This window comes from Apteryx rowi, unplaced genomic scaffold, assembly GCF_003343035.1.
Source record: "Apteryx rowi isolate R43461 unplaced genomic scaffold, aptRow1 scaffold_649, whole genome shotgun sequence".
Taxonomy (NCBI): domain Eukaryota; kingdom Metazoa; phylum Chordata; class Aves; order Apterygiformes; family Apterygidae; genus Apteryx; species Apteryx rowi.
Window position 1 is genome coordinate 311,161 of NW_020450926.1, and position 25,269 is coordinate 336,429.

The 25,269-nt window shown below is 38.2% G+C and overlaps 1 protein-coding gene across 9 annotated transcripts in view; it reads left to right on the top strand.

Annotated features, from left to right (window-relative positions):
* The window catches only part of LMO7 (LIM domain 7), a 100,319-nt gene that overhangs the window by 42,020 nt on the left and 33,030 nt on the right, over positions 1-25,269 (top strand). For 4 of the 9 annotated variants that reach the window (XM_026084611.1, XM_026084615.1, XM_026084610.1 and 1 more), the window contains exons 4-12: positions 11,082-11,112; positions 11,514-11,627; positions 12,224-12,422; positions 13,569-13,821; positions 18,257-18,286; positions 20,973-21,090; positions 22,293-22,435; positions 23,700-24,147; positions 24,864-25,184. In XM_026084611.1, the coding sequence (XP_025940396.1) occupies positions 13,607-13,821; positions 18,257-18,286; positions 20,973-21,090; positions 22,293-22,435; positions 23,700-24,147; positions 24,864-25,184 (1,275 nt within the window). In that variant the 5' untranslated portion in view covers positions 11,082-11,112; positions 11,514-11,627; positions 12,224-12,422; positions 13,569-13,606. Of the gene's footprint in view, positions 1-11,081; positions 11,113-11,513; positions 11,628-12,223; positions 12,423-13,568; positions 13,822-14,238; positions 14,539-14,871; positions 15,163-15,416; positions 15,618-16,038; positions 16,756-18,256; positions 18,287-20,972; positions 21,091-22,292; positions 22,436-23,699; positions 24,148-24,863; positions 25,185-25,269 lie in introns of all 9 variants that reach the window. The other 5 variants (XM_026084613.1, XM_026084612.1, XM_026084607.1 and 2 more) reach the window with 4 other exon arrangements.

Consider the following 25,269-nt stretch of genomic DNA (forward strand, 5'->3'; position numbering starts at 1 on the left):
CTCCAGTGAAACTGATGGTAACAAATTGAATTTAGTTATTCTGGATATTGCAAAAATAAATCTGAGGCCATAAAGAACCTGAATAAAGATAATTACATATTTAAGTAGCTCCATTACATGGAGATGTAAGAGCTGAGGACAGAAGGCAAGAATTGCAGCAAACATGGAAAATATTTGACCGACTTGCATTTTGTCTGTTCCCCAGCACAAGAGGGCATGTTTTTGCTAAAGGTAATATACTATGTGAAATTTATGTTTGCATTTTTTTTGTTTTAAATTAGGTTGCTGTTTCACATCATGCTCTCTAGTAGAGCTGACTCAAGGAAATATAGTGCCCCCCCGCCCCCCGATAAGAGTGCAGTTTTACTCTGTGTTGATTGAAGTGCTCTTTCCTGGCTCAGAATCTGTTCGACCAAATGAAGGCAAATCAAGAAAATCTAGGAAATAATGGAGTTCAGTGGTATTTTTGTGATCTATGTACTCGCTCCTTTGGGCATACACACCTCAAACCTCTTTAACAGAGAAAAGTTGGGTTCAGTCTGTGTTTTGGTTTCATGCTTTTGTGCTCTGTGTCATGGTTGCTAGAGTAACCCAAAGAAGCAAAAGAAAATAAGGCAATTTTTCAAAAGAAAGCATTTTAATTTCTTCACTGCTTCTTATTTGGTTGTGAAATGTTTTACCAGAGTATTACATTAAAAAAAAACAGTAGTCCTTTAAAGTTTTTATACCATCTGTAGAGACTAAACTAAATGATGCAGTCATGCAGTAGTGATTTATCTCTACTTAAGGACAAATTCCAGCATAGCTTTAACTTGTTTCCAGTATCTTTGTCATGGAATAAATTGCATTTGCCTTGTACCTCCATCTTGTCGTCTTCACTCCATCTCTATAAATAAATCTAAATTCTTTCCAAAATCCTAGTTCTATGAGACTTTTCCAAAAACTGTGCTCTCAGTAATCTCAGTTTAAGCTGTTAAAGCATTTGTTCTTTAACAGTGTGGCAAAAGCTTAGAATAAAATAAGGAGCTGGGGGTTTACACTGCCCCAATTCTCAGTCTTAGGTTTCATCCTCAGCCAGCAATCCCAGGGATTGACAGGGTTCGTGTCAATATTCCCACTGTTCAGGCTAGTGGATGTTCCATCAGCCTCAGTTTTTGCAATCTTGGTTACTCTGTGGTGCAAACCAATGGGAAATCCCAACCTTCATAGCTGGGCTGGCTACCTATTTTCACCTGGCTGCAGGCAGGGGCAAAAGGCACATTGCTTTCTGTGCAACAGAACAATCCAAAATATAACATAGCCATCCGTAGTAATGTAACCAGTCCATGCATGTGAACACATCGTTTATTCAGAGATTCTCCAGGAAATACTTTATTTTGAATGCAAAGTATGTTTTGTCCTTCTGTACAGTAGTTTTGCCAGCACTACAATGGAATTACTCCAGGGAAGGAAAAAAAAAATTACCCTGCACAGATGATTTCTGATGGCTATCCTGGGAGCTGCATTTTTCCAAATACCCTCAAAACATGAGGGATCTGACTGTAGTCCACATTTGTCTGTCTCATCTCAGGAAGGAAAGTCATCTTCATGCATGTACCTAGTATTGTGCTCCCCTGAAGAGAAGGTGGCTGGGAGTGGGCTGAAGCCTGGATGATCACCCACTGGTGCATCATGGGTAGGGCATCTGTAGTATCAGCTGTTGACTTTTAGTGAATCATCTCTGTGCACTGAATTGCTGTTTTCTGTGTATACACTAGAATAACGGCACCTGMGTATGTGTTTGGACTGGTGAAACTCATTATTAGCACAGACATGAGCATAGGAATACCCAGTATAGGTTGTTGTCAGTCGTCTTTTTTTTTTTTCTTCTTTATCAGCTGATACCTTCATTGCCAAATATCAGGTACAGATTACATAGTGTAGACATGAGTTATTTAATTTTTTTTTTAAACACACCCCAAGAAATTACATAAACCTCAAGAAGTTGGTACTGAGTGTTATAAGCTGTGATAAACTCTTTTGCTTATACCCAAGGAACTTACACATCACCACCTGTTTTATTAAATACAATCTTTTGTTATCTTTCTTTTAAACAATCTTCCCTGGGCATGTGCCAAGGCTGGGGGCTGAATGCAGGAGTCTTTTCTCCTACCTCATGACATGAGTAATAAAAATCTCTCTTGAGTAAGCAAAGGTGCATGCCTGCCAGATCCTAGCTGACCCTCAGTGACCACCTCTGAATGCTTTATCCTAATTGAACTATCTTATTAAACCGGGGGCTGAGGGTAGGAGCGTGTGCACAGGCTGTTGGTAGTGGAGTAGYTGGTACATGGAAAACTTGGAGAGAATGACTAAGTATAGAGAGCTATTTTGAAGACTTCCCTCTGGTTTCTGTGTATGTGGGAAGAGGGGATGTTGAAATGCTTCAATCAGATGTAAGAGTAGGAGTAAAAAGGACAGCAGTTGTGGAAATGTTTAATTTAATAATGGCAAGGAGGCATCAGGCAAGAGAGAAAGTGAAAATATGGGTATGTCTTGGAAAAAAAGGTGAACTGCGAGTTGCCATGGTTGCTGCAGTTTAGCTAAAGCAAGTAATATGCTTTATTCAGAGTAATTTTTTAGTAACATGCTGTTGAACTGTTTCTGTGCTAGCTGACAGCTGTACCTTCATGTGTTTATATATATATTTCTCAAAATGTATAGGATCACATTTAACTGCCTATTTTGATACTTATTTTTCAGAATGACTCCATAGACATACTATCCCTTTTAGAAGGCATGCTAACACTAATTTGAATAGAGAGGCATATGGGGAACATACATTTATCTACAAAATTTACACAAGATGGTATCAGTTTGGTAGAGGAAGGAAGGATCTTCAAACCTGAATGCAAGAAAAGTTRTCATAAATGATGATCAGCAGGAGGAGTTTAAGTCTGCTGATTCTGAGAAATCTGAGGGGGGAGGCTCTAAGTGTGTGAAACTTGAAAATTTGTAGAAGATACAGAGCAGGAAAAAGACATGGTAACATTTAGTAGAACCCTGGTGCTTATGGTACTTAAGTCTACTATTAAGTAGACTTAAGGTATGAATTATGTACAGGTGAACTTAGAAGTCAAACAAGGAGATATTCAGCAAAGTAATACGCTCTAGGTTCTAAAGACCAGTACCTTCAAAGCTATAAAAATCTGGAGGTCTTACAGTGATACTATAGCTATCGGTCTAAATTGCTGTGTGTTTTGAAGCTGTTTTTCATGATAAGCAATTGATTTCATCTATGAAACTCAAATGTCCTTTTAAATTTAAATAGACTGCTTTGTTTACTTTGAGAACTACTAAGCTTCTATGTGAGCTTAGAGCAAACTCTGCAACTTTTAATTCCTTGCAGAGAGAATCCATCATTTCTCATAGAAGTCAATGGATGTTCTCATGCTTTTTGGCCAAAATGTCTGGCATGTGACTGGTAACTTCCAGAAACAACGCATATGGTATTTATTTTTGCCTAGATACCAGTCTAGATGTAGAATTTAAGTTACTAGTATAGACTGGAGGGGAAGGTTCTACATTTGCACTAAAAAGCAGAAGAAACGTCCAGCTTGATTACCCTGGGCCAGTCAGTTACTGAAATGAAAGATGCAGGTTCATAAGGGTTTGGGGAAACGGAGTAATTAAGAAAAATATACAAAAAGGGGCCAGTTAACAGTGCCACGCTAAATACTGTAAATACTCTAATATTCCTTGATACACCTTAGCATTTGAGCAGGAAGCTGCAGGATCTTATCAATCCTCTTTACTAGTTAGTGATGCTCCCTGACACTTCCTGCATCCCAGCCCTGAGCTGAGCACTGTGAGCAGTGCTCGACTTGCTAGCGGGGCTCTCTTGTCCCTGTGCACAGACTCATTCTTCTGGCACTGCTTTTTATTACTATTATTTGATAGGTGTGCCTTGTACCCTGCAATACACTGAGTACGATTTTCCTCTCTAGGCGAGCCTGTAAATTTGGTGGAGATATGAGGAAGCTAGTGGAGCCGGACCACACAGGGAGGGGTTGGAAAAGAGCAGGAGGAAGTGGATAATGTGACTGTCCAGTAACTTGCCCAGGCTGATGCACATATCTAGAAGTGGCTGTTTTTGTTTTGATAACAGATTTAAGAATAGCATGGAAGCATAATAGATGAGATCAGCAAGGAAGCACCATGCTTTAGAGAGAGTGTGAAAGGATGTGGCTCTGGGGTGATGGACGGGGACGAGTTCCCATGGAGGGTGTTGGCTGGCTGGATCCCCTCTCCACCTTTCTTCTCTTTGGCACTTCTCTCTTCCACCCCTCAATCCCTCAGCCCCTTCACTGTAAGGCGAGGGTACAGGACTCTATACTGTTACGACATAAGCAGCATGGATACAGAGTGGTCCAGTGGCTACGGAAAATACTTGTGATTTTTGTATTTATAGAACAGTCAAATAGAAAAGTACATTTTCAAAAGCTGCTCTTGAGCCCTTCTGTAATACCAAGATCACTTTATTTCCAGCAATCTCAGCAGTGAGTTGTGGCTCTCAGGGTTGAATATCAGGGTTGGTTAAGAATCCAAGTACTAGAAGAATGTCCTCATGTTTCCGTACCCATGTAATGGTCCCATCCTCCATTGAAGCCTTTCTATTCTGAGCAGCATGTGGGAATTCAGTGAAATCTGATAACTGGAGTATTAATAGCAGTTGAGTAGGTGTCCAAAGAGGTTAAAATTTAGCACAAGCCCACTGCTAGTTGGACAGACAGCGTTCATCTCCTGCGCAGCATACCTCAACAGGGGCAGAGAATCCTTCAAACCCTTTGACATCCTCTTCAGAAGTGTAAGTGAATCTGTTTGGTGTCAAGTTGGAATGCCTGGAGCTCTGCAAGGAGTTTGGGAGTGGGCTTGTTCAGCAGCGTGCTGGCCCAGTTAGTAGCCCAAAGCAAGGCTTTTCTAAGCCCTTTAACATACGTCTGGGAGGTGAAACTACTGCTTTGGTGGTAAAAGGTCAAAGGGAGAATGCTGATACTTCTTTTTAAAAAGAAGTTTTCTGTTTATTTTAAGCCGTGTGTTTGTAAGATCTGTAGTATGGAGAATGGGATGGAAAGCAGATAGTTCTGGCAGCTGTTGGGGTTTCTGGGGTATTTGTCACTAAGGGAGGGGCTTGGCACCAGGCATGGTGCATTTGTCACTGGCACATTCCTTTCCATCAGGATGAGTGTCTCCATCCCTTCTTTCTCCACGTAAATGGATTCAAATTTTTCTTCTCTCTTTTCTTCTCTCGTTGCATGACCGTGTGACCTCTTCACGGCAGATAATTCCCATTTAGGAGAGRGGGATTCCCTGATCTACCTAGATTTTATTTATTTTATTTTATTTTTTAACTATAAGTAGATATGTATAGTTTAAATAATTTTCTCCTCTAGATACATGCACATTCAGAAAGCCCCACTTTCTGAAAGAGATGCCATAAAATCGTCTTCCAGAGTTCTGCTTTGATTTCTGGTATCTTGCTTTTGGTCGTGAGCTCCACATTGATGTTCTCTCTGGAAAATAACAAGGTGAAATGTCAAAGTAGATGTGACATCATGTATTGATAGTTTCTGGAATTTAATATGTATTAGGAGGCTAGGGAACTAAGCCAAATAACATGTTAGGAAAAGAAAATCCAAACTACCAGGTATATTTATTAGCTGTTTTGTAATAAGTCAACCTAAACATAGCTACATAAAATACACTACTGTTTTGGAAGGAGGCACTGAAGAAACACAAGTGCAAGTGTTAGCATTGCCAATGGATATGTTTTATAATGGTTAAATTCTAGTTTGTGTTTCCTTAAAATACTATAGTGTGCAGGCTACTATAAACCATATGACTATCTTGTAAAATAATCTTTTTAAAGTATCTCAAAATTAATCTTAAATCTTAAAATAATCTTAAAGAAGTACCTTAAAATAACGCTAGCCAGTTTTCTCACTCCTCAAAACTGAGCATCAGTAGATGAACTGGAAGCACAGAGAGCCCCTGGCCGGTGTTTTGTCATATGGGGACTCTCGTACAGGGACTGGCTTATGGAGTCCCTCCTCTGGCAAACTCATTTCCCCTCCTGTGTGGCAATGCATTGCCTTTGCAGTTCTTCTGACACAGTTGCTTATAGGAGTGTGCTATAAAACAGATGAGTGAGTTAATTTAGGTTTTAAAAATAGGATACTTAAAAAAACCAAACCAAACAAACAAACAAAGCAACTGGCACAGCCCTTTGGTCCTGTTTCACGGCGTGGAACCATGGTGTGATTCAGCATGTGTTGGCATAACCACGGGAGCAGCAAACAGAAGTGGCTGGAAGGGGAAGGGAGACCAGGAAATCCTTAAGGTAGAAGTGCTGCCAAAGCCTTTGTGTTGTCAGGCTAGGGCCTTGGTGACTAATTTTGCTGTTTAACCTTCAGCAAACAGTGAAACTGTGAATAAATTCCTTTAGTTGCAACTCGGTCTTCTGGTCTGCCATATCACTTTGTTTTATTCTTGTATAGTGGTTCTCATTAAAGAAGCTTTTATCGATCAGTTGCTGAATAGGTATAAATGGTGTTCCTGAAAAGGCATTTTGCTCAAGTGTAACTGAGTTACTTACGCTAATCTAAGCCTATCATCTGCTAACAAGTTAGAGCTATTTCTGTCTTGTTTGTCTTTTTCTGTTTGCTAACCAGTTGACRTAAAAGAGATGATGCTTTACACAGAAGGCATTATTTTTCCATGGGTGGTGATTTCACGTTTTGTATGGATCTTGTCAATCTTTTGCATCAGTGATCAACTTGCAATTGTGCAGTTACGCTTCATAATTATAACAATATCCCCCACACATTGTGTGTTATCTCATGGCCTTTAGACTTTCTTGCTGCAATTGATAGGCATCTTCCAGGATGGCTAACCTTGAAGTTATAGATAAAGTTCTATTGAAAGCACTGCTAACTATTAAGGTTCAAACCTTGTGCATTAGAAGTTGTACCTCTTAAATTTTGAGGCCTCTTAGGTAGTTGACATTGGGGTTTGATTAGGTAACTGAGAGGATCAACGTTTCTTTCCTTTAAACTTCAGAATGAAAGCTAAAAATAAGCCTGTGCTCCTCTAGACGGCAGCAGGAGTAGATGCAGTATTTGGAATAAAAATCTTTCTATAAATCTTAACCGTTCTCATTAGCAGCTTCCTTTGCTTAGTTCAGACATCTTTAGTGAAATGAGATGTGTAGAAACCTTTGGGAAGTCAGAGAAGGTAATGTTTGAAATGACATGAAGTGGTTTAGTAACTGGTGTTGCATCATCATTTGGACAGGACCACACTTTCAGCAGATAATGTTTAGATGCAGCCTTGGTTGTACCCTGCTGAGCAAAGCAGCATCCCACTTACAAATTTCAGCACACTGGCAATCATTTATTCAACCCACTAATTAGATTACATAGAATAACATATATTTGTAAAGAACGGAGTCTGCACTGACTAGGTTCCATCATGATTTTGGAAGAAAACATCAAAAGGCAGACTACTTCATAACTTTCCTCTGTAGGACTGGCGTTTATTTGCATTGATGAAGATACTTCAGCAAGCTGGTTACCTTTTCAGTTCCTAGAACAGCTTTTATAGGACAAACATTGGTGAAATTTGTGCTGTGTGTACATTTTGATACTGTAGGCACGTGTTTGAGATATGGTTATAATGTCCAGCAGTGTTGAAAAGCTTAAAGGCCACATTGCTGAAATTCTTGCACTTCATCCTCAACTTTTTTTTCTCCTTCAAACACAGTGTGAGAAACTGAGTTGTTTGGGTCTGCTTGGAGCCAGCCTTAGGGCAGAGGAGCAGAGGCAAGAGGAGCTGCTAGCCACTGGGTAGCAAGGGGCTGTCATAGAAGAGATTCATGCCCTTACCTGAAGCATCACGCAATATGCCACGTTTCAGAAAAGGCTGTTACCGATTATGACTTCTTCTATCTTGGCCATGGTGGCATAAACCATAGTTGCTCAGATCTATGCATAAGACCTCAACCAAATACTTTGCGTGGTACTGCATTGTGTTGGCATTTTGATGATAGCACTTTATTAAGGAGAACTTCTATTTAATCTGACTAAATATTTCATGTTGCATTTTCATTTATTGCAATTGAGCTGAAATCTTGCTTTTTTAAGTTGGTACTGATGGGGGGGGGGAATCATTCCTGTTAAAAGCTCCTTTTCAATTTACAGCACATTTATATCAAATAGGTATTTTCCAGACTATTTTAAATGTGATATTTTGAATAGTAACTAGGCAGTGGTTTGTGCATGCATTACTCAGATGTGTGTTTTGAGCTTGGCCGGGATGTACACGTACAGTTCTTCATTCAGAGGAAGACAGCAAGAGGTTTTGGAGCAAGTGAATCCAAACTGCATCTTTTACAAGTTGCAAACACATGGAGGAGAGGCAGCTGTGAAGTCTCTAGGTGACAGCTGACTTCTAAGGCCTTCTAGTAAGCCTCTATATTTAGAATTTTGCTTGGCAGAAATTATAATAGCTTTTGTTTTACACAGATTCTAGGAGAATACATTAATCATCCAGAATTATTTTTCTTCACCCTTCCCCCCCACACACTTGAGACCATCAGAAAAATACATGATCCTACATAAATGAGGAACTGATTGCTGTAGGCTCACTTTTCATCAGGAATTTTGTAGGGGGGCTTTTTTTTTTCCCCCCTCTTACACTCAGACTTGCATCTATTGTGACAAGATGCTTAAAAGGTTCAGAGACTAATAGGTATAATTCAAAGGAGGAGAGTAGTAATGCAAGTGAAGAGACAGATGTAGAAAAACTGYTCACTAGGACTAAACTTGTCAGCCTGCTTCTGTTGTTAGCGTAGCAAACATACGTGGGGAGCGTCGTCTCTTATTCAAGCTTGTGGATAATTTCTCTTCCTTTTGGGGTCAGCTATGCTCACTGTTTTACTTGAATTTCCAGTGTTTTAAGTTTTGTAGTGTTTATAGCCTAAGTACACAGGCCTAGTATAGTTATGGTTATTCAAGTGTACAGAATGCATTGAAATGTAAAAACAGCTGCATGTTCCTCCTATTGCAAATGATTGACCTAAATGATTGCACAGAACTCATGAAAAGCAGAAGTGAATGCCATCATGTTCAATCATAGAGCTTCCCCCTCAAAGTCGGTGTGACCAGAAACCTCTTGGACATAGGCTCTCGCTGACTAGACAGGACTTTTAGTTACTTACTAGATTGTTAAAAGTTTGGAAGCAAACTTTAAGGTATCCTCAGCAAGGACATACGTGACTTCTGCTTTTGTAATTGCAAACAATTGAAGTTCTGTCCTACTGAAAGGTTCCTAGACCTTGAAGCTGAAGAATATTAGCCTTTAAAATGCTCTGTATCAGATGCGGAAGGTAAAATACTGATGCATGCTGCTAGGAGAAAAATTTCCCATGCTCTGCTTGGGAAAACAACCTGTCTCTGGTCAGCACGTTAGGTAGCAGCCACAGCACAGACCTCTGCATGAACATCTGAGAGGAAAGCTACGTGCTGAGGGAAGGGAGAAGTACAATTTTTCCAGTATCAAGTCCAGTGAAAAGGGCAACAATGTGTTTTGGGAAGAAGAGTAAAAAATAGATGTAAATAGTTCACGTTAAAGGAAAAGCGTTCTTCCATATCCATAAGATATAGGTTGCTTGCTACAGAATCAGCAAAATCTTTGGGATGGGATGTTAAGGAAGTGGCAGACGGGGATCCTGTGGGTCAGATGCATCTCATGACTCTATATTAGTGGCAGCTTGATTTCCATATGACGTAGTGGATGGGCACAGCAGGTCCAGTTGAACTGAGTGAGAAGAGCAGACTCTCTCAAATTAGGAAGAAAAGAGATGGGAGGGGAGGTCTGTATCCCAGCCAGTTGATAGGCTGCACTGAAGAATGTATTTCCATGAAGAATGCTGTCTACATTGACCTGGCCCTACCATGGTTGTGCTACCTTCTGTGACTGTCCACTGAGCAATTTCTTGTACCTTTTTCTTGCAGCTTTTGATTAACTTGCTCCTAGGCAGCCAGGAACAGGAGATGACCTGATAAATCATTGGTCTGATCCATTATGGGGTCCTACGTAGGTCTTTCTGCTGCCGTATGTTAATTTTCCATTAATTCTCCAAACCAACAATGTCTGCAGCAGATAAAAAGTTATTTAGGTGTGGGGGAAGCCATTTGCTTTCTGGAACTGCTGGCACTGCTGGCAAGAGGGTTTTACAGCTGCTCTCAGGGCCTGGCTGTAGATGCTTACAACTGCAGACTGAACCTTGGCACCCCACATTTGGGAGGGATGTATTGGTACACTTGAGAAACGTGCCACAAATCAGTAATTTAAAAAACACTTACTAATGTTAGCACTTGTATTCTTTAAGGGTTTTTTTTCCTCTAGAAATATGTATCCCACTTAAAAGCAAACCAAAACCCTCCTTCCAAGCCTACAGCAGCGCTCTCCTGATGTTCCAGTTTCAGTTGCTCATTTTTTGTCTGAAAAATTCTCTTTAGGTTAAAACATTCTATGTATCTGAGACAAATATTTTGGAAAATATAATATAACCAGAAAAAAAAAGTAACAGTTGAATTTGTTTACATATGGGACTGAAGATCTTTGTCTGCAGCCAACAGAGCGTTAACAAAGGTTGACCATTACCAAAAGTCATTAGCTTGTTATCCACTTTTATTTTGTTGGTAACTAAAAATCTTAGCTAATTAAAAAAGTTTAGAGTTCTTCCTGGGGTATAGTTCCTCTCAAATCACAGACTGTAATAAGGCAGTTAGTGTCTTGCTTTATATGTAATGATTGAAATGGTACACAGTTATACCTGTGAATTCAAAGCTAATTACTTTTTTATTTCTTTTAGAACAGTCACAATTCCATATTTTCTACCAGCCTCTAATTGGTCTTCGTAAATTGTAATTTCTTTTATCTTGTAACATTTTAAATCTTGAATAATAGAAATTTAAGTCAGAGATTTTTAAAGTCTGTCCTTGTTTTGTTTTGTTTTCTCCTGTCCTGCCCTGCTTCAGACCGGAGGAGACTGATAGAAGAGTGAAAAATGTAAGACACATTTATTTTAATGTTTTTTAAAACAATTTCACAGTAATTGCAATTTAGTATTTTTAAAACGTTTCTGTTCATGGGACTGTCAGTCTTACCTTATTCTTTAGCTGTTCATTTATCTGATGTAAATTAGTGCCATCTTGCTATGATCTCTGCCCAGTTTACTTTCCCAAATAAATGTATTAATAGGAAACAATCCTTAAATTTGCTTAATTGAGATACGTTAGATGCATCAAAACGCTGTTTAATTGGTTTTAATGGAGATACTGGCTAATAGTGTAGACAAGATTTTACACTTCATTGTGGAAAACATCTCTAACAGCATACTCAGGTGCTTTATACTGTTATACTCTTTGATAGCTAACTAATGAACTTGATATTGACATTTTTGTTTCTAGGTTCTGATTACATTGTACTGGCTTGGGAGAAAAGCACAAAGTAACCTGCATTATAATGGCCCATACCTCAATCTTAAAGCATTTGAGAAGTTATTAGGGCAAGCATTGACTAAGGTAAGAAATCCAAGAAGAATGGTGAATAAAAAACCTATTTCATATATTACACAGTTTGCTATACATTACAGCATCAAGCCTAAATAATCTCTTAGGGGTTTAATTCTTAGTTTGGAGAGCATGGTGATTTGTTTTGCTTGCTATCTAAAGTCCACATGAAAGGAATGATTTTTACCTGATATGGGTTCTTCTGCTACCAATATTATCACAGAATCACAGAATGGTTGAGGTTGGAAGGGACCTCTGGAGATCTAGTCCAACCCCCCTGCTCAGGCAGGGTCACCTAGAGCATGTTGCCCAGGAAAAAAATACCCACCATGGAAAAAAAGAATACCTATCACGAAATTCAGAACCCTTCTGCTCTCATTCATTTGGTAGATTGCAAAGAGCTCCATCTTCATTCCAAAATATGAGAAAGAAAGGCCTTGTGCTGAACTCCTATCCAGGATTTTGTATATGTGGTTTTTAGAGGTTTACAGTAGTCTTTGTTCAAGTTCATTTGTGTGTTTTTAAAAAAATATGTTTGAATTTGAACTCAATAGTAGTATTTGCCTCTTAAACTATTGCAAAAGACCTTTCAAAACTTACTCCTGTAGGCACTCGAAGAGTCCAGCCATCTGAACAGAAGCGGCAGGGATAGTGGGTACGGTGATATTTGGTACATTGACCGAGGAGAGCCCTTTTCATCTTCAGCTAGCCATAAAAGAGACGACTCCTTTGATAGCTTGGACTCTTTTGGTTCAAGATCCTCTACAAGCTTTTCATCAGATATAACCTTGAAAGGTGGCAGTGAAGGTATGTTTTCCCATTTTAAATCTTTGGTTAGTCTATGTCTTGTGAGCACAGGAGAAGACAGTGTAGGGACCTAATACTTTGAACGCTCAGTATCTAAATTGGTTTGAAAGGCAACTCTAGAGAGCCTGCTGCAGTTGCAAGCAAATATTGACCTTAACCAGTTGGTAGAAACAAAGCAATGCCCACGTGAATGTTCCTAGATAGAGTGGTTGGGCCTCTTGCTCTCGCTGTTGTTTTGGGGCATATATATGTGGTGGGTATTTTTTTTAGCAGTGCAGGAAGGGAAGTTGTTGGAAGTCAGATCCCTAATGCCTATCACCTATCATTGCAACAGCTGCAGATGTGCCTTGCCTTGTCCCTCAAATGGATATGATGTCAAACATCTACATTTTCACTTCATTTGTATTGAATGCAAATAGGGTTTTTCTCACCTAGATTGAAAGCTGAATAATAGTGGTTGTTTCTGATATTCATTAGTTTGTCATGGAAAGAAATATAACAAGAAGAAAGATTGTGAAATTGGTCCCTGCAGTTATACTCTACATTTTCTCCAAATTTTAAAATGTAATAGTAACATGTAGTCAAAGTTATTAAAAAAAAAAAAAAAAAAAAAGTGAGCTTTTGGATTTTATTCAGTGTGAATGGCATACACTCTATGTAGTCTTGGCAAATGATTTTATCTGATCTGAGCAAAGCAACATGTAGCCATGCTATGTATGTGACATGTACCCATGGGAAGCCATGGGTATGAATCTGCTGAGATTAATATATTTTTTAATTATTTGCTAGTAACCTGGGTTTATTAGTAAATTTGAATGGCAAGTATGTTTTTAATTAAAAACTGCTGTGTTCTTTTGATGCTCCGATCCAGAGGCTAGCACTCTGTTTCCTGCGTGGAACAGTGATAGTGAAAGAATGGAATGAATGTAGCAAACCAGGCTCAGCATAATGGACCTTATCACAGCTTCATGAGAAACTTCTAAAAATACCTCTGCTTTGTCCTGTCAGTAGCTCAGCAAATTTGTGGCAGAAACATCTCAAGTATGGAGTCGACTTGACCCTTACAACATTTCAATCTAAGTTCTAGCTAGAAGCTTAAATTTAGAGAATAATTTTTGTGTCTTCCTTTTCTCCCCTTTTCCTAAGGCTGTGAAAGCGACACAGACTCTGAACTGCCTTTCAAAATGCATGACTCTCATAAGGATGACAGATCCTACCGCAGGATTGCTGTGATTGAACCGAAACCTACTACTGACTTCAATCGCTTCTTACCCAACAAAAACAAGCAGGCAACATATGTGCCAGCACCCCTAAGGAAGAGAAGGACCGAGAAGAATGAGGACAACAGAAGAAGCTGGGCAAGTCCCGTCTACACTGAGTCAGATGGAACATTTTCAAGGTACTGGTATGCAGTCTTAGTAAAGCAGACTTCTTGATTTCTGGTATTTTTTTCCTAAATGTTTTCTTTATTAAAGAAAAGCTGCTATTGTTGCAATTCAAGGTAAAGCATTTGAGTTACCATGTTTTAAGTTTCCTTTTATTTTTTTCTTTAACTCATTCCACTAGTTTTTGACCAGTGTTTTGAGGTTGTTCAGACTTCAAATAGAGGGGATTTAAATGATCTTCAATGCAGTTTTAAGTAAGCTAGACATACAGTTTTAGTTTTCTTGTTAAAGGTTTCCAAAGCGTGGTAGTGAATTGCTGTTGCCCGACTTGTAAACGTGTACGCTTGAGACTTTTGGGGCAGTTCTTGAGTTTCATCATTACCTTCATGACTTCACTGTCCTCATTTTGTTCCTGTTTTGGTCAACCTCAGTGGCTGTGAAAGGAATCCTGTAGCTTCCTGCCAAAATAGCAGAGCAGAATGTGGGCTCGCAAATCCAGCTTCCCTCCAGATGATCTATGACTATGACAGTGGCTCTGATTCAGAAGATGAAAGAAGGCTGCCCGATGTGGTTATGGATGATTTAGCAAAACGTAGATTTCTAATCCAAAAGAGCCCTGTAAGCTCTGCTGCACCTGGACATCATTTCATGTTGCGCAATGACTCTCCTGAATCTTGCTCACAGGGAGGTTATCCAGCTGGTCCATTAGCTACAATGCTTGAACCACTGAGGTCAGAGATACTAATCCAAGATCCAGTAACTATTGTGTTACCTAAATTGCAGTCTATAAATAACTCCATAAAATTAGCCTTCTAATCAGCATTTTAACACAGCTGATAAATTACTATGCCTTTTCTGTCAAATTTCATATTTTTGTGAGAGGCAATAGGATGCTGTTATAACCATTTAACTTTTTTTTTTTTTTCTGGTGCTGCAGTGATGGAATTGAGAACTAATTAGCTTCATTCACAAGGCTGAACTCTTAAGCCAAAAAGCATGTCTTTTTGCATATTTTATGTCAAGTTGCTCCTAAAATATCTTAACTGATTGGGTATTTTGAACAGTAACCAGAGGAGGCAGAGGCAGTTGGATACTAAAGTGGAAAACAAGCCAAGAGCTAACATTCCTTCACAATTATCTGGGTATTTTGATGAGGACGAAGAAGAAGCAATAAGCATCCCAAACATTGAAAAAGATGATCTCTATTTTCGCAAGCTRAGTTCTTCAGCACCAAACACAGTGGTTTCTTTTGATAAATTTCTTCCTAAGTTTTGGACTCCAGAAGAAGAATTGCTGTGGAAAAAAATCAGGAAATCCTCTTTCAAACCCTGGTATAAAGAGATTCAAGGGTTCAGGTGTGTGTTTATGCATGCCCCTGTTTCTCTCCTGTGTGCAAAACCTATAAACAAAGTGTGATTGTATGACTTTTTTATTTTTCATTTTTAGTTTTTATTGCCTGTGTAGCAGCAGGATATGTTTTTTCTTATTCAAGAAAATAATTGAGGTATTATTTCCATTAAACTATTGCACCATTGGTGCTGTGCATTTTACTCAATTTCTGTATTTTTTTTTTCTTTCCCTCTGTTCCCTTCCTTGTGCTGCTGCACAGTAGAAAGAAATCAGATTCTGAGGATGTGGATTTTGCTTATAAACAAAGCTCTGGTGCTCTTGGTCATCAACCAAGACCAAGTTTTGAGTGGAACAGCAGTTGCAGAAGGGATCAAAACTATAAACCAACTGCTGAATATGTGGGAAATTCATTGTCACAGATTGCAGAAGAAAGGATCTTGGAGGATTCTGATGAGCCCAGGTTGATATCGTTGCACGAGCTGTACTCTTGCTGCATTGGAAGGAAATGGCTGGTTATGCAACAGCTAAATGGAATCAAATAGCATCCCGCATTGTGTTCTCGGGATTTTTTATGTAGTCTTAAGTTGCTGGTCTTTCGCAATGTGTAAATGCGAAAGGCTAACATGCTGCATAGGTTACTGGCTTTGTGTGTGGGCATGTGAGTGTGCTGTTTCTGAGAAGGTTAGGCTGTTGCATTGCCATTTTGCAGCGGTTGATGTGTGCTATGCTGTTGTTACGGCGGTGAATGCCAAGTGGTGTAGTTGTACTGCTTGAGATACTGCAAGTCTAAACCAAATGTATATCTCAGTACATTGTGATCTGCTTGTCTTTTGCTACTTAATGATATTTTTACTTCCCTCCTTTTGTTTTATATGCTTCAGTCAGTTTTCRTTACTTCAGGCTCTGCAAAAATACTCTGACTACTTGTCTTCTGAAACAAAGACCAAAATTGATCCTACTTCTGGCCCTAGGCTCATAAAATGTAGAAAGAATATTTCCTTTGTACCAGGATGCAGACAAGGAGACAATGAAAATGGATATCTATATCCAGATTTAGAAAACGATGACCTGTTTGTTCGGAAAAAGGGGGCTTTCCACGTGAATCAAGTTGTTCTCCAAGACCCTGAGTATTTTAAAAAGTTCTCTGAGGAGGAGTCTCCCCTAGAGGGTGAAATAATTCTGCAACCTAGAGAAGGCCAACCTGTGATTCCAGATTTGGAAAAAGATGACATGATTTTTCGGAAAATTCTCTCTCAGAAAAAAGAGGTGCCTTTATCAGGCGCTCCAGACAAATATCACCCTGCCCTCTTTCCTGACCCTTGGAGTCTTCCAGAGGACATCCGGTCCAAATTTTTGTGTTTACTTGAAAAAAGCACGATGCCAGAGGAAAGAAAGAGCAATGGAAGGGTGTTGTCACCATCTTCCCGACATAAGAAGGACGATATGTTGACTCGCAAGATTGAATTGTGGAAAGTGGGAAGCAATGTACAGCCAGTAAATTTTATCCCAGGTCCATGCAGTGAAGAAGACTGGAAGAAGTGGGAGGCAATCAGGGAAGCCAGCAAAGTTAGACACAAGAAACGGCAAATGGTGGAGAGGTCAGGTTGTGTCCTGCACGGATTGTGCTTGAGTTAACTGAACTGTTTCCATTCAGAAAAGCATCATCTTGTGCTGAACCATTTGTAGAGTGCAAAACTGCAATTTGTTTGTGTAGTCCTGGACAAGCTTTTTATTTGCTTTGAATAGAAGCTCATGACTGCAATACCATATTTTCAACAAGAATTAGTATGTTTTATGGTTTTAGGCTGCCATTTTAGAAAGAAAGTATGTTATGATTCCTTCAGTACCACAGTTTTATACAAGTTTCTTTCCATGGATGAACAGGAATACTGATTATTCAAAAGATTACAGAGGCTATTATAGAGAATTTTTTCCCCTAATATAATGGTAAAAACACCTCTGAAATACACAAATGTTTTAATGACAAATTCTGGAAATGGGCACTCTATTGCTTGCCCCCTGAGTTTGAGAATGCTTATAATCTGTCCTGCCACATGAGGTGAAAAAAATAGTAGCGCTGCTGTGCCCCCCAAAGTCATAGTGCGTACCCAGTCTGTGTCCATGCAATTTTAAATTCCCCTGAGATGTACCTATTCTACCAGTATTTTTCGCTGCTTTTATATCTGGTCCAGTCCTAATCCTTTCCTGGTATATTCAAATGTTTTTATTCTACAACCAAAGTCAATTTTGAACTACTTTCTAGCTCTCCTTTGGATTTTGTGCTTACTGTGGGAGAGAGGAGCTTTGAATATTTCCTTAGCTCTGAAAATACGGCATTGCAAGTTGCAGTTCTTCCAGCTGTGCATCCTTGCTTTGTGACTAAGACACTTTCATGTTCCAGTCGATACTTTGATGTTGTTGTATTTAATTTTTAAGCTTAATGCTGTTAACAAAGTGCAAGCTTCACTGAGAAATATATCTGAAATGCTTGAAAAGTTTTCACATTCTAAGAATTAATTCAGTAGAATAAAATACTCATATTCAAGTATACTGAAAATCCTCTTGGATCACATTGGATGTATATGAGTCTCCACTTAATGTGCTAAACTTTTATACAGGGCCTTTTATGTTTATGCATTCCATTTATTACTTGCATTTAGTATTAGAGTTGGGTGAATTAACTTGACGAGAAAACAACCTTTGTGAGCCAGGCTTCTTATTGGGACAGAAGTTGGCTTTAATCTTAGTTTCTTGAGATAAGTATCTTTTGAGCTTCATGCTGTTTCGTAGCACTGGAATAAGTGATGCAGAGTTCCTACAAGGCTCTACCCATGCAGTGTTTCTAAAACTGGAAGTATTGGAAACTTACGGGCAGCCTTGTTTTGTCAGGGATTTCTGCCCAACTTGCACATCATGCAAGTGCTGATGTGCTTCTGACTAGTGTCAGGTCTCCAGTGTGCTGTTCCATGCTGTCTGGTCCTCAACCTTTCATGGTTTCCCCTTCGCTGAGAGTGCTGGTGTACTGATTGTGTTAATGTTGTTGTGAATATCAAGCAAGACACTGAATCTTTTCTTTTCTTTTGGTTTCCACTTTCTCAGACTGTTTCAAAAGCTTTCTGATGAGCAAGGGTAAGTTTTATAAAAGCTTGAAAGTTCTTAACACTACTTTTGCCTGTTGTTTAAATTCTTATGCATACACAGTAGCTAAAAACTATGGCTCAAAGCAACTTGTGCATGCTGCTTTGTTGTTCTGTGCTTGGACAATTTACATAACAAACGTAAGAAACCCAAAGCTATGCATCTGGCAAAAGTTCCCGCTGGCGTCTGGAATATGTAAGTTATGGTTCCAGTTATCAGACATTTTGAATATTGACTCCAATGGCTTATTGCTGCTGAAGTGTCGTACTTGGGGTTCTGTGTTTAAATTAGGCTTTAAAATATTCAGAAATATAAAGCAAGATTCATAAATATTTCATTTTCTTTCAAAGACTGCACAGTTAGAATTCTGAAAGTAACTCATTAATGTCATGCATATTTATGGTGGGAATGATATAAAAATACATCATTTTGAAATAGGACAGGTTGAAATAGTAATAAATTTTGTTGATAGTTTAAATGAATGTTGAAATAATTTAGCCTGGCATTCATTACTTTGCATTTAATGTTTCTGCTCTGATGTCAATACTAACTTAATTAGACTTTAATTGGAGCTATTTTACTTAGTAACTCTAATTTCTTTGAAAAAGAGGAACATACCTTCTAGAGGGTGGCAGCTGAATGAAAATAAAGCCCAATGGCAGAAGTTTTCCCAGGGTTATTCAGCTCTAGTTTCTGTTAAAAATGTTGAGCTTTATGGATGTTTTATGATTATACTATGGACTTTATTGAATCCAGTGGTAAACATATTTACCTGCTGGTTAGTGCCATATTAACTTATGTCTTGTTTACAATGTACTGCAGCTGAAAGAGAAGGGTTTTTTTATCATTTATTGTCTTGACAGTATTTCAAGTATTTTTTTATACATGTTCTACCTTTTATTTTTTTTATGCTCTTTGAAATCAGTTATATATCTCTTGCTACTTTTTTTTTTTTTTTTTTTAACCCTGAGGCAAAACCCTATAAATGATTGAACACTGCCAAAAGAAGCAAGAAATGTAAATATTTCCTGAAAAAGCTAGATGTTAGAGGAGGGARACTTGGAAGACTCAAGTCACTCGTTAGATCTTGAGATTAAGCATACATTTAAAATGAACATACCGTTTATTGGTCCTTATTTAGGATATATTGTTTTTAGGCCTAGATTTTTCTATGTTGTTCAAGGTAGATATAGGAACTCAAGAGAAAGAAAAGGAAACACTAGTCATTCAAGTTTCCTTGAACAAATCTGGAATGGTTTTGATACTTAAGCACCGTTCTGTTACCCAAAACCGTTTTTACATGTGTTGTAACTTAACCATAAAAAATGAGGAGAGGATAGCGAACTGTTCAAGAAGAAAGTTTCTGCAATAGTGACCATGAGATTTTTACTAAATTTGGCATTCTTCCCATTCAAAAAATAAACAAGCCAGCAGGAATAATGAGTTACTGCCCTAGCCTTTATTTCTAGAGGCCAAAGTCCAAAGTCTTTTGTTACCAGTGAAAGTAAGTTGGGCCTCTTGGGAGGAAGTTAAAGAAACTGGCTTGTTGGTTAAGAKCTGTCTTAGTATGCAAGAGATTAGTTAAATGCCCTGTTCTGAATCAGTTTTGTTTTGACCTGAGTTTCTATCACACCAGAGCAGTGCTGAATTTTCAAGCCCCGTTATAATTCAGTTCACTAACATCTATCATTGTATCGTACACCATCATTGAAGTTTTATTTGGATAAATATAAACAAAAGTATTTTTGGAAAGAGGAAAAAAAACAACCCAAAACAGAAAGGTAGCTTTCCTTTTATTACAGCACTGAACCTTACAGTGAAACACCAGTATTTTGGTTGATGTCACCTGGCTTATGGTCAGCTCTGAACAGGAGTCCTGCCCTATACCTAAGTTTAAAAAAAATCTGTTATGTTTAAATGGGAAGACTGAAATATGAAAAAACAAAGGAGAAGATAGCATAGGAATGGAAATCAGATGTGGGAAAAGAAGATGGTGAAAAGGGAGTTTTGAGGATTTTGGATTAAGGGGAGCTAGTTAAGTGGGAGTTCACAAGGAAATCTGTAGCTGTGTTGGAGAAATTAGTGAGAAGAGGATGACGTTAGCTATCCTGACTTGGACTGAAAGTGGCAGGGAGGCTTGGAGAGGTGCAGCATAGGCGTGTGGGACCTGTGGCATGAAGGAAGCGATCATTTAATAGTGACTGAAGCCTGTCATTTAGAAGAGTGTTTCAGTAAGAGACTTTTGTGATTAGCTGGAGGAAGGAAAGATGGAAGATGGTGCTGGGGCTTTTAATGGATAGAACAAATGGAAGAGTGAGAATTCAGGTTCGAGGAGAACGGAGAAGCCTTTTAGCTAAAAGAAATGAGGAAGATCAGTAACAAGAGTAACAAGTTTAAACAGAAGTAGTAGTCAAATATGAGAAGCTCAGTGTGAACCATYAGCATGAATTTGCTACAGTGCTGCGGGAGCAGCTGATTCTTCCCTTTCTCTGATTTGCTCAAATACACTACTGCTGTAGCAGGCTTGCTCAACCATCTGCTCTTATGTTTCCTGCTCTGTTTAAAATAACACTTGAGAGAGCTTACTTGTACTAATATAAATTTCTCTCTCTTGTAGGATCGTTTGCGTAAATGATGGCTAATATGTAATAAAGCTGAGTACCTTTTCTCTTTCTAGGAGTAAATCTTTGAATGACGTCAGTGCAGATGAATTACAGTCATTGCGCAAAATACGTTATGAAGAGCTACAGAAGATGAAAAACCAGTTACAAGAACAAGATCTGAAGTGGCAAGAAGTAAATATTACTTTTCACTCCTGCTTTCACATGTCCTGCTAAGGGGCTGAATGCTGCCTACAGTCAGCGTCCCTAGAAAACAAAGTATTTTGCATGTGCTCAGCAGTTCATGGGATTGGGTTCTAAAATGATCCATTTCACACAACTACTGGTGATTTTGGGAATGACTGTTTAATGGAGAACTGAAATTATTTTATGTATTATCAAAAGTATTTGATTAATGTTAAAGGATAAGATTTATATGTATTTTATAGTATCAACATAAAACCTTTAGGCTTGATTTCTGTGGCCATAACGATAAGTTAGGACATAGTTTCATGTGCAGCCCGAAACTTGTGAATTCATTTTTGTGAAATGATTGGACTGTCCATGTTTTTCGTTATTCAGGGAAGGGGGGGGGAATAATATTTCCACATGCAAATTCTTGAGACCCCCACCACCTCCAATAATTTTGTCTTTAATTGAGCTTGAAAACTTTTATCAYAGTCTTCAACTCCCTCATAACATTATCTGAAGACCTTTTCTTTTTTATTAAAATCTGTGATTTGTAAAGATTAAAAACAATTAAGAACAGAGCACTGAACAAGCAATTCATAATTGTTTGTTTAATGCGTGTTAGCTCTAATATTCTGTACTTATCTTAAAGCAGCTCTGGTATTCCATGGAGAAAGTTGCCAGTACACATTGTGGTTTTACAGAAATGAAGAAAATATAGAAGTTGATTCTTATGTTTTCAATTTAGAATTTAAGTCATGTTTGTTCTCAAGCTAATGTATCAGTCTAACATACTGGTAATTGGAGAAAAAAAGAAAAGAAAAAGAAAATCAAACTCCAAAGCCAATGACAAAGAAATCCCTGTGGCATTTGCATTAGTTTTCAGCTGTGTGTCATTGTGTGAAGTATTCTAGAATAAAACTGAAAATGTCAAGCAAAACGAGACTGAATATGTTTCCACTTTTAATGCAATAATCACAATTATTAATTTTAACAGGCAGCAGGCCTGTAACCACTAACCGAAAAACAAGAATACCTTTTATCATTTAGGGGAAAGATACGTGAAAAGGTGGCCTTGATGGAGACATGCTGGTCATATATGGTAAAATTAGGACCCTGGCATTCAGGCAGCATATAATGGGACGTCTCTGTGGGTGTAAGAGGTCTTGAGAAAATCTGATGTTTGTACGTTCATGTGATTCTCTCAGGATCTAGCAAAATGGAAGAATCGTAGAAAGAGCTTCACTTCCGAATTGCAAAAGAAAAAGGAAGAGAGAGAAGAAATAGAAAGGAGAGCCTCTGAGGTTTCTGAAAGAAGTAGCAAGTCACTGAAAGAAATGCAGGAGGAGAGGTAATGAACCTAATTGAAATGTAATGTTTAGTACTTAAATCTCAGCATTTCTGTTCTCTCTAATTCTTGGGCAGTTTTTACTGGCAAATTGCAGTTGTTTCTGCAGAAATCTAAACAATTTTAGTAGTAAATTATAGTGTAGAAATCTAAGTAATTAAAGGACAGGATATGGTCCACTAGTACATTGTTTTCAGAGAATGTTAAACAATTTTGTAGTATAAATGATATTTTACTTTATTGTGCTAACTGTGAATAAATGTATTTTGAAGTCAGTATTTGTATTCACTTTAAACAGGTTAAAATAATAGAGAATTAAACTGGATAATTGCCTTTTTAATTCTTGGATCAGCTTAATCATCTTAACTATTTCTCTTTGCTCTAACATTGTATTTGCTGTTCTTCTAGCTACCGTGGATAAGTGCAGCCAGAATCTTGTGTATATCACAGAACTGTGAACTTTTACTTGATTTCCACTGCATCCCCAATTGCTCCCTTTGGTATTTACAGAACAAGATTGCCAGGATTCTCTCTGAAGAGTAAAAAGTTTAAAAGAGTACATTTTGTAACATGATACCATTTGTCCTGCTGATGACTTTTTTTTTTCCTTAATGCATGAATGACTGAGTTGAAGGGGCTAAAAGTTTATGCATATGGCATGTATTTATAAATGAGGATACAAATTACAGTTTCTTGAATAAAAGTATGGGTACAAGTTATATGGAATGGCCGATATTGCCAACACCTTAAAAATTACGTGCTAAAGGTATCTTTGTTTCTATATGACAAGGAAATGTGTAGCAAAAAAAAATCTTAACTTCAGGACACCTTCTTGTTTGTTATCTAAAGTTTAGTATCATGTTTTCATAGAGTAGAGATGCCACCAAAGCTATGGAGTTCAGGTGATATTATGTGGCTTCCTTCTTCCAACTCTTTCTTCAATAAAATCTGAATTTCTGAAGATATCTAATTGAATAGCTATATCATTTTCTTGGCAAGGAGTTTTTTGTCATGGTGGCAAGCTGATAATGTGACAGGAGTACGCCTGAGTGTTAAGGGAGTGTTGACATGAGTGTTGGGGGCGGGGGGGGGGGAAGAAAGAAGACAGATTAAAGAAACTATACAAAAATGATGTATTAGTTTTCCATTACCAGATACATGTTTCCCTGTTTATGCTCTGTCTCGGACATTCAGTAGTTGAAACACTTAAGGCCCACCTGTTTCTCAGGTCACTTGACTGGTATTTTAATGCGTTCTGTCTCCTTAGGGAGAACAGAAATCGAGCAACCTATGGTCAGCAAAAACTGGAACGCAGATGGACATACTCGTTAAACGATGATGTGTTCAGTGACGAAAACGCACCTTCCACACAGTCAGCAACAAAAGATTACCTTTTTGAAAAAGATACCTCCTACAGCACTGAAGACAGCAAAACTCCCTATACTGCACAAAGTAGCAAAGAGAATTTGCAGAAGCCGCTGAGCAGTGCAGCAATTGACACTCAAATTCCAGCAAAGAGCCTGTCAGAAGAGCAGAGCTCAGCTCTTTTGTCTACTCGCCACTCAGTGAATACTCAAATTGGGTCAGCTCGGGTTTCAGCTTCTCTCCCTAGAAGTTACCAGAAAACTGATACCTCTAGGTTAACATCTGTGGTTACACCAAGACCTTTTGGTCTCCACTCAAGAGGAATCTCATCACTTCCACGGTCGTTCACGGTAAAATTCTGTTTAGTTCCTGAAGTTTGTAAATGTTATTGTCTTGGATAACTGGTCAAACAGTAGACTTCCAACATTTGTTGCTTTTTTTAAAGAATCATCTGCTGTTTAATGAAGGCTGTGTTAACAGAGCAGACAATTCTGTCATTGCTTTAGATGTTTACTTGCGTTTCTGTACTTTAAAGGTAGTCCTCGGAATAAGTCTGATAAATATATTTGGTAGAATAATCTTTTTATCATTTTCAGTAAGTCTCCTTGGTGTTGCTTATCAGAAAACCTTTCTTCATCAAATGTAATCATCTTAAGCTAAATTAACATCATTAAGTATTAAAGACAATTTTTCAGGTGATATAAATTTCCTCTTCTCCACTGTCTCTAAAGTGCTGAAACACAGAAACTGATTTTTCCCTTATTATGTAGCTCTTCATAGCTTTTTCATAAATCTCTAGTTGGCTCAGTTCTAGAAATGGTAAGAATGCAAATCTTTCTAAGCATATAATTTTTAACAAGTTTATTTTAATAAGTTTGCATTATATATTCTGCAAGCATTTCAAGGAAAAAAGGTCTTGCTCTTCTTTAAAGTGGAGAGTTAGTAATGGGTACAGTAACCAGAAGTTGCATAAAAGGGAGAGATTTTTTTTGTTAAATATTTAGATTGCAAAAAGATCAAGGATTTTTGTAAGCACACATTTACTAAACTGTTGTTTTTGTCTTAGATGGATGATGCCCAGAAATATAATGGAGAAGTAGAAAAAACTAAAAGAGCTCAAACTTTGTTCACTAGCAGTTCATTTTCACAACCAGACTCGGTGCACCCTCTTTCCCCTATTGCACTTGGAAGCAGAGGTGAGGAGGAGGAGAAAGAAGGTGTTAAGACAACACCTACTCCTGGTTTGACAGTATCTGTCAAATCCCAAGACCAAGATACTGGAAGCTGTATTCTTAAATCAGATTATTGTTCTCCTCCTGATTCTATTTCACTTGCATCTTCTGCAGAAAATGCAAGTCTGCCAGAGTCTGAGAATTCAAAAACCCAGGTAAGTTTGAAAATCATGTCATTACTTAGTGTAACTGAATGCAAACAAGAGGGTTTAAAAGTTACATCTCGCACTAGTGTTCTTT